The 10,000-nt window shown below is 50.0% G+C and overlaps 1 protein-coding gene across 1 annotated transcript; it reads left to right on the top strand.

The window, feature by feature from the left end:
* The first annotated feature begins 6,015 nt into the window (after nt 1–6,015).
* On the top strand, nt 6,016–9,327 carry LOC123078048 (RNA-binding protein 25). The gene is made up of 2 exons (XM_044500437.1): nt 6,016–8,967; nt 9,051–9,327. The coding sequence occupies exons 1-2, from the start codon at nt 6,133–6,135 to the stop codon at nt 9,123–9,125; spliced, it is 2,910 nt and encodes a 969-aa protein (XP_044356372.1). The 5' UTR covers nt 6,016–6,132; the 3' UTR covers nt 9,126–9,327.
* The last annotated feature ends 673 nt before the right edge of the window (nt 9,328–10,000 follow it).

Raw genomic sequence — 10,000 nt, 5'->3', positions numbered from 1 at the left:
CATCTTTCAACTTAGCTTTCTCTAGGAACGCATTAAAATTCAAAGGAACGGTAGCACGAACCAATGATCTACAACAACATAAACATGCAAAAAACTATCAGGTACTAAGTTCATGATAAATTAAAGTTCAATTAATCATATTACTTAAGAACTCCCACTTAGATAGACATCCCTCTAGTCATCTAAATGATCACGTGATCCATATCAACTAAACCATGTCCGATCATCACGTGAGATGGAGTAGTTTTCAATGGTGAACATCACTATGTTGATCATATCTACTATATGATTCACACTCGACCTTTCGGTCTCAGTGCTCCGAGGCCATATCTGCATATGCTAGGCTCGTCAAGTTTAACCCGAGTATTCTGCATGTGCAAAACCGGCTAGCACCCGTTGTATGTGAACGTAGAGCTTATCACACCCGATCATCACGTGGTGTCTCGGCACGACGAACTGCAGCAACGGTGCATACTCAGGGATAACACTTATACCTTGAAATTTAGTGAGAGATCATCTTATAATGCTACCGCCGTACTAAGCAAAATAAGATGCATAAAAGATAAACACCACATGCAATCAAAATATGTGACATGATATGGCCATCATCATCTTGTGCCTTTGATCTCCATCTCCAAAACACCGTCATGATCTCCAACGTCACCGGCTTGACACCTTGATCTCCATCGTAGCATCGTTGTCGTCTTGCCAACTATTGCTTCTATGACTATCGCTACCGCTTAGTGATAAAGTAAAGCAATTACATGGCGATTGCATTTCATACAATAAAGCGACAACCATAAGGCTCCTGCCAGTTGCCGATAACGGTTACAAAACATGATCATCTCATACAACAATTTATATAACATCACGTCTTGACCATATCACATCAAAAAATGCCCTGCAAAAACGAGTTAGACGTCCTCTACTTTGTTGTTGCAAGTTTTACGTGGCTGCTACGAGCTTCTAGCAAGAACCGTTCTTACCTACGCATCAAAACCACAACGATTTTTCATCAAGTGTGCTGTTTTAACCTTCAACAAGGACCAGCCGTAGTCAAACTCGATTCAACTAAAGTTGGAGAAACAGACACCCGCTAGCCGCCCGTGTGCGAAGCATGTCGGTTGAACCAGTCTCATGAACGCGGTCATGTAATGTCGGTCCGGACCGCTTCATCCAACAATACCGCCGAATGAGAGTAAGACGTTGGTGGTAAGCAGTATGACTATTATCGCCCACAAGTCTTTGTATTCTACTCGTGCATATAACATCTACGCATAAACCTGGCTCGGATGCCACTGTTGGGGAACGTAGTATTTCAAAAAAATTCCTACGATCACACAAGATCTATCTAGGAGATGCATAGCAACGAGACGGGAGAGTGTGTGTCCACATACCCTCGTAGACCGAAAGCGGAAGCGTTTAGTAACGCGGTTGATGTAGTCGAACGTCTTCACGATTCAAGCGATCCAAGTACCGAACGTGCGGCACCTCCATGTTCAGCACACGTTCAGCACAATGACGTCCCTCGAGCTCTTGATCCAGTTGAGGACGAGGGAGAGTTCCGTCAGCACGACGGCGTGGCGACGGTGATGATGAAGTTACCGGTGCAGGGCTTCGCCTAAGCACTACGACGATATGACCGAGGTGTGTAACTATGGAGGGGGGCACCGCACACGGCTAAGGCAATTGATCTTGTGTGTTCCAGGGTGCCCCCTGCCTCCGTATATAAAGCAGGAGAAGGGGAGGCCGGCCGGCCCCTGTAGGGCGCGCCAGAGAGAGGAGTCCTACTAGGACTCCAAATCCTAGTAGGATTCCACTTGGTGGAAGGGGGAGAAGGAAGGGAGAGGGAGAGGGGAAGGAAAGGGGGGCGCCGCCCCCTTCCCCTAGTCCAATTCGGACTGCCAAGGGGGGGGGCTAGCCCCTTGTGGCCCTCCTCTCTCTCCACTAAGGCCCATGAGTTCCCCCGGGGGGGTCCGGTAACCCTTCCGGCACTCCGATAATTACCTGGTACCTCCCGGAACTCATCCGGTGTCCGAATAACATCGTCCAATATATCATTCTACAAGGACCGGCCGTAGTCAAATTCGATTCAACTAAAGTTGGAGAAACAGATACCCGCCAGCCACATGTGTGCAAAGCACGTCGGTAGAACCGGTCTCATGAACGTGGCCATGTAATGTTGGTCCGGGCCGCTTCATCCAACAATACAACCGAATCAAAATAAGACGTTGGTGGTAAGTAGTATGACTATTATCGCCCACAACTCTTTGTGTTCTACTCATGCATATAATCTACGCATAGACTTGGCTCGGATGCTACTGTTGGGGAACGTAGCATGCAATTTCAAAAAATTTCCTACGCTCACGCAAGATCTATCTAGGAGATGCATAGCAACGAGAGGGGGAGAGTGTGTCCACGTACCCTCGTAGACCAAAAGCGGACGCGTTAGATTAACGCGGTTGATGTAGTCGAACGTCTTCACGATCCAACCGATCTTAGTACCGAACGTACGACACCTCCGAGTTCAGCACACGTTCAGCTCGATGCCGTCCCTCGAACTCTTGATCCAGCAGAGGGTCGAGGGAGAGTTCCGTCAGCATGACGGCATGGTGACGGTGATGGTGATGTGATCCGCGCAGGGCTTCGCCTACGCAGTACAACGCTTTGACCGGAGGAGTAAACTGTGGAGGGGGGCACCGCACACGGCTAAGAGAACAATTGATGTGCCTTGGGGTGCCCCCTTGCCCCCGTATATAAAGGAGGAGGGGAGGAGGCCGACCACCAGGGGCGCGCCATGGAGGGGGAGTCCTACTAGGACTCCACTCCTAGTAGGTCGCCCCCCCTTTTTTCTTTCTTACGGAGAGGGGGAAAGGGGAAAGAGGTGGAGAGGGAGAAGGAAAGGGGGGCCGCGCCCCCACCCCTTGTCCAATTCGGATTGGCTTGGGGGGCGCGCGCCACCTCCCGTGGCCTGCCTCCTCCTCTCCACCATGGCCCATGAGGCCCATTAACTTTCCCGGGGGGTTCCGGTAACCTCCCGGTACTCCGAAAAATCCCTGAACCTCTTCGGAACCATTCCAGTGTCCATACATAACCTTCCAATATATCAATCTTTACCTCTCGACCATTTCGAGACTCCTCGTCATGTCCGTGATCTCATCCGGGACTCCGAACAAACTTCAGTCACCAAAACACATAACTCATAATACAAATCATCATCGAACGTTAAGCGTGCGGACCCTACGGGTTCGAGAACTATGTAGACATGACCGAGAAACATCTCCGGTCAATAACCAATAGCGGAACCTGGATGCTCATATTGGTTCCTACATATTCTACGAAGATCTTTATCGTTTAAACCGCATGACAACATACGTTATTCCCTTTGTCATCGGTATGTTACTTGCCCGAGATTCGATCGTTAGTATCATCATACCTAGTTCAATCTCGTTACCGGCAAGTCTCTTTACTCGTTTCGTAATGCATCATCCCACAACTAACTCATTAGTCACATTGCTTGCAAGGCTTATAGTGATGTGCATTACCGAGAGGGCCCAGAGATACCTCTCCGATAGTCGGAGTGACAAATCCTAATCTCGATCTATGCCAACCCAACAAATACCTTCGGAGACACCTGTAGAGCATCTTTATAATCACCCAGTTATGGTGTGACGTTTGATAGCACACAAGGTGTTCCTCCGGTATTCAGGAGTTGCATAATCTCATAGTCAGAGGAATATGTATAAGTCATGAAGAAAGCAATAGCAATAAAACTTAACAACCATTATGCTAAGCTAACGAATGGGTCTTGTCCATCACATCATTCTCCAATGATGTGATCCTGTTCATCAAATGACAACACATGTCTATGGTCAGCAAACTTAACCATCTTTGATTAACGAGCTAGTCAAGTAGAGGCATACTAGGGACACTCTATTTGTCTATGTATTCACACATGTGCTAAGTTTCCGGTTAATACAATTCTAGCATGAATAATAAACATTTATAATGATATAAGGAAATATAAATAACAACTTTATTATTGCCTCTAGGGCATATTTCCTTCAGACAACGTCATGGCGATCGAATCCTGCTAGTAGACACTAAACCCTAGTTTTTCAGCAACTTGAGGATGTACTCCGAGGAGAATGAATCGAAAGCCCTCGCGATATCCATCTTGATTAGGAGCGTCGACTTCTTGTGGTGTAACGAGCGCACACAGTTTTGGATGTAGATATAATTATCAAGGATGCATCTGGACTTGATGAAGGCGCTCTGGGCGGGCGACATGAGCTCACCAATGATGCCAGTAAGTCTAGTGGATAGAACCTTTGCAATGAGCTTGGCGATGGAGTGGACAAGGTTAATTGTCCCGAAATATGTCAGGGAAGCAACACCACCCTTCTTGGGTAATAGCGCCACCATTGTGGTGTTTATGTCCCCAAAATTTGATCATGCAAGCTAATAGAACTGATCAAACACCTTCATGACGCCTGCCTTGATTATCTGCCAGCAAGAGCAAAAGAAAACCCTGTTGAAACCGTCTGGTCCCGACGCCTTCTCCTTCGGTGATGCCTGAACCGCAGCCTAGACCTCAGCTTCAGTAAAATGGGTTGTCCAACCCTTCTCCTTAGATGGACGACATCTCCAACTCATCCCAGGTGATCGTGCAACCACGACGTTCCCTTGATCCCACGATCTTGCCAAAGCGATCATGGGCGGTCGCCTCCTTGTCGGCATGAGCGGTTGCCACACGGTCACCATTCTGCAAGGAGTGTATGAAGTTTTTCCAGCGCCTGGAGTAGATCTTTAAATTAAGAAAAAGGATGTGTTTGCATCCCCTGCCAGCAGCTAAGTGATCCTTGAAGATTGACGTTTCCTTGCTTGCCGACAACCGCAAGCTCGATCACATGTTGCTTTAGTATCTTCCACAGGTTGAATTCCACCGGCGAAAGGCACCACCTCTCTTGTGCCATATCCAGACGAAGGATGATCTCATTGGCGATGTGAACTGAACTCTTGCATCGCTAAACAACTTGGAGCTCAAAATCTTGAGGTCACGGGCATCTCTATGCATCTTGGTCTTGACTGTGACGAAAGTACAACCGCTTCCCCACCATATAGAACCTCCACCTCGACCACCAACCGTTGTGATTGGAAGCCTCAACAATAGTCGATTGACCATCTTCCGCCGCTCCTTGCTCATCGAGCTGCTACTCCTTGCTCATGGAGCCGCCACTCCTCTTCCTTGACGGTTGCCTCTGCCCAACTCATTTGTGTGCTGTGTCGTGTGTGCACGCAAAGCGTGGTGTGTGCGTGTGCATGGATATGGATGTGTGTGTAAATGTGATGTTGCTAACTATAACGGCTTGATGTTTTGCTTTTGGACATGCTGCTGCTTGATGCGTTGCGCTGCTATATATGCTCCTTCTTCTTGCTTGAAGAACATGTGAAAAGTGAAAACTGCTAAAAGCATGCCAAGTTGCAAAAAAGAGAATTGTTCGTGCTCAAAATGTCCAAAGTTAGAGATGCAGCCTCCAAATTGTGCAATGTTTAGAATGTAATTGCATAAAAGGATTTGTGGGTATACATCCCATGTCAATTGCAACTTTCATTGATTGATGTGCTTGGTAAATGGAATATGTATCCTTTTATGCTGCTCATATCGTTTTCGTGTTCATATTTACATCTAAACTAAACAATACGAAATAACTCACATTGGTTAACCAACATAAACCAAGGGTATTATAGACGTTTCAACATACAACTCATGTCACAATCTCATACTGCAATCTCTTAAAAGAACTGAACGGCCGATTCTGTATTCTGTGGGCAGTTTCCTGAAATCTGATTTTGAAGAACGTGGAGCTGAAAAGGACCCCAAAATCTGCTTTTGGAGAACATGGAGCCGAGAGTAGCCCTAGTTCGCACATGGCCTCCAAATCCCAGAAGTTAACGGTCGAACGCCTCGTATTCTCTCTCACGCACACTGCCTGCGGGCCCGCGCACCCGCTCCCCTCCCCTGATTGCAGCGAAGTGCTCAAAACGCCCGAACCCTCCCACGATTTTGAAACCTCATTCACAGGCGAGGAGAAAAAAAAAGAGGAAACCCTCCGATCCCCACCCTCTCCAATGGCCGCTCCGCCGCCGACGCTCACCCTGGCGGTGGAGAAGGGGCCACGGGAGGGGGAGACCCGGCAGTGCAGCGCGGGCGCCGTCCTCCGCGTCGGTCGCGTCGTCAAGGGCAACGATCTCGCCGTGCGCGACGGGGGAGCGTCGCAGCAGCACCTCGTCATCGAGTTCCTCCCGCCGCCCGGCGCCGGGTGGGCCGTCTCCGATCTCGGGTCCTCCAACGGCACCCTCCTCAACGGCAAGCCCCTCGCGCCCTCCGTCCCCGCCCCGCTCTCCCACGGGGACCTAATCAAGGTCGGCGATTCGACCGTGCTCGCCGTCTCCATCGCGCCTGATTCGGATCCCAAGCCTGTCGCCAACCCCAGTTCCAGGCGCTCCTCGCGCCAGACGGCGGTGGTGGCACCGATGGCGGCGGAGGAGAAGCCCCCTGCGGTGACCCGCCGTGGCGCACGGAAGAAAGCGCCGCCGGCCGCCCAGCACCCCGACACGCAGAAGGAAGATCCAGAGGCAGAGGGAGTGGCGGTGGATGAGAAGCCCCAGGTGGTTACGCGCCGGGGAGGACGGCAGAAGCTGGCTGCAGCGGAGCCCCTATTTGAGATGGAGGAGACTGTGGAGGCGCCTCACCGTGGAGAGCAGAGGAAGCCCGTGGAGCCTTCTGCACCAGAGAATGAGGAGGTGGATAAGGAGGAGGCCACGGCGGTGACGCGCCGTGGCAGACGGAAGAATGCTGCGCAGCCCCCTGAACCAGAGAAGGAAAAGGAGGAGGCCACAGTGGTGACGCGCCGTGGCAGGCACAAGAATGTTGTGGAGCCCTCTGAACCAGAGAAGGAAGAGGAGGAGGCCACGGCGGTGACACGCCGTGGCAGGCAGAAGAATGTTGCGGAGCCCTCTGAACCAGAGAAGGAAGAGGAGGCAACAGCGGTGACGCGCCGTGGCATGCGGAAGAATGTCGCGGAGCCCCCTGAACTAGAGAAGGGAAAGGAGGAGGAGGTCACAGTGGTGACGCGCCATGGCAGGCAGAAGAATGTTGCGGAGCCCTCTGAACCAGAGAAGGAAGAGGAGGCCACAGCGGTGACGCGCCGTGGCATGCGGAAGAATGTTGCGGAGCCCCCTGAACTAGAGAAGGGAAAGGAGGAGGAGGTCACAGTGGTGACGCGCCGTGGCAGACGGAAGAATGTTGCGCAGCCCCCTGAACCAGAGAAGGAAAAGGAGGAGGAGGCCACAGTGGTGACACGCCGTGGCAGGCAGAAGAATGTTGTGCAGCCCCCTGAACCAGAGAAGGAAAAGGAGGAGGCCACAGTGGTGACGCGCCGTGGCAGGCAGAAGAATGTTGTGGAGCCCCCTAAACCGGAGAAGGAAGAGGAGGAGGAAGCCCCGGTAGTGACAAACCGCAGAGGGAGGAAGAAGAGTGTGGTGACGGACGCCCCTCTGCAATTGCCTCCGAAGATGAGGTCAGTAAGGGGCCGTGGAAAAAAGGCTAATGCAAGCGACATGGTTCTTGAGGATGTGGAAGAGCAGGGAGGAAATGAGTTGGCTGTATCAAGAGTTCGTCCTGAGGACCTGCTTGTTTCGATGACATTGAAGGCTGCTAAGGCGCAGAAGAGGGATAAGGTGGCATCTGGGGATGGAGACGTAGAAGGGGCTGCAGTGTCATTGGAGGAGAAAGTGCCGAAGGGGAGGGCCAGTGCTCGGCTTGCCACTTTCGATAATGGTGCCAATGCGGCTGCAGTGCCCATTGAAGAGATGGAGGAGGCTGTGGATGCAACGCTCCGAGGGAGGCGGAAGAAGGCCGTTGAACCTCATGAACCAGAGAAGGACGAGGAGGAGGGCATGGTGGTGACACGTCGCGGGAGGCGGAAGAAGAACATGGTACCGCATGAACCAGAGAAGGAAGAGAAGGAGGACAAAGCCCCAGTGGTGATGCACCATGGCGCAACGAAGAAGAATGAGGCGGCAGTTGCTGCTGTATCACTGCCTCCAAAGAGGAAGTCTGCAAGGGGCCGGGGCAGGCCTACAAGGGCCAGTGCAATGAACACAGTTCTTGAGGAGGAGGAGGAGGGGGAGCAGGGGGGAAATAAGTTGAGTGCGTCAAGAGCACGCACAGGGAAGCCACCGACTTCGACGACGGTGAAGAAGGGGGATAAGGCAGCAGCTCTGGATGGAGAGGTCAAAAGAACTGCAAAGGCGTTGGAGGAGAAATTACCAAAGAGGAGGGCCGTTGCTAAGCTTGCTGCTAACAATATCTCTTATGCGGCTGCAGCCGAGCCCACTGAAGAGATGGAGGAGGCTACAGAAGCGTCTCACCACGGGGGGCAGAAAGCCATGGAGCACCCTGAACTTGAGAATGATGAGGATGCCACCATGGTGACGCGCCGTGCGGAGAGGAAGAGGGCTGCTATGGTGAAGCGCCGTGTTGCCGGGAAAAAGGATGTGGTGGCGGGGATGAGGTCTGGAAGGGGACGAGGAAGGGTTGGAAGGACTAGTGCAAGGAATAACGTTCCTCAGGAAGACATCATGGTGGTAGACAAGGAAAATGAATTGCCTGTGCCAAGAGAGCTGGCTGGGAATCTGCCAGTTGTGACCGTGGTGAATGCGGGTGAGGATAGAGAAGTCAAAGGAACCAAAAAAGCAGTGGAGTCTGAATTGCCAAAGGGGAGGGCCAGTGCCCAGTCTTTTTCCGACAACAAGAGTGAGGAGGAACAGGGTGGTGCGAACAGTTCTTCTAGAGTTGCCAGTGCCCAGTCTTCTTCCAACAACAAGGGTGGAACAAATGGTTCTTCTAGAGTTGATTCAGGATCTAATGGAATCCCCAACACAACAAGCAAATACAGAGAGGTACAGTAAACATGCAAGTCAATGAGGTAATATAGTTACCGATATTCTTGAATGATGTACTTATCTTTAATTATCTGTTGCAGGATAGAAAACTGAAGCCGTACTCGACTCCCTTTGATGTCAGGCTGGATAGAGCTCTGAAGAAATACTCTGCATGAGTTACTGCTTGCTAAGTTTAAGAGTTAAAGATGTGTTATGATTGTGTGGATAGGTTCTGTTTCTACTCTGTAGGAAGAATGACTCGTAGATTTTGGAGTCTGAATCCAACTGAATTTTGTGTACATTGAAATGGAGATGCATGTTTCGTTCCTATGCCTGATACAGAAGTTCAAGAAAAATAAATGCTTGTTTGTGTTTTTACTTTGCAAATGTTTATTGGGAAGATGCTTTGGTTGTTATTCTTCTATCCCTTTTTATGTTCTTACATATTTCCTATATTCGTATTTGGTATGACACTGAGGAGGGACTGAACTTGATTTGTGTGCTTACCGAGAAGGTTGTTGTCACCTTGGTTTTTCTGGGAGTTTGACTGAAGCAAAGAAGGCAAGATCAAGATAGTCCTGTCTGCTACTTCTAAAACAAAGATAGTCCTGTCTGCTTCCCAGTTAGGACTTGCTGTTTCATTTTGATGTCTTCTATCCTTCATCCTTTTTCCCTACTCACGCTTCAAGATGCATTATGTTCTTTTTTGAGGAAATTCAGCATTCTTGGCTACTTTTTCGCTCAAACTGTCCAAATATCATTCACTTGGTTTGACCGCTCATTCAATATCTTGAGATGACTTTACTCGTTCAGTTACAGGACCGACCTAGAGGGAACAGCAAAGACAGGAAACCAAAGCTAAGGAAGGATGAAATTCGATATTTGACTGAATTACTAAAGATACTATGAACCAACTTGGAGTTATTCTGCAGAATATAGGTGCGAATCTTTTCAGTGTATGATGAAAACTGTCTCTTGCACTCTTCACTGACTGTCATTGACTTCAAAGAGCTCTCAGAGGGTTCTAACAACATTTCAGTTTATCCAATGT

Source organism: Triticum aestivum, chromosome 3D (genome assembly GCF_018294505.1).
Source record: "Triticum aestivum cultivar Chinese Spring chromosome 3D, IWGSC CS RefSeq v2.1, whole genome shotgun sequence".
Lineage (NCBI taxonomy): Eukaryota > Viridiplantae > Streptophyta > Magnoliopsida > Poales > Poaceae > Triticum > Triticum aestivum.
This window is presented reverse-complemented; position numbering and strand designations above follow the sequence as displayed.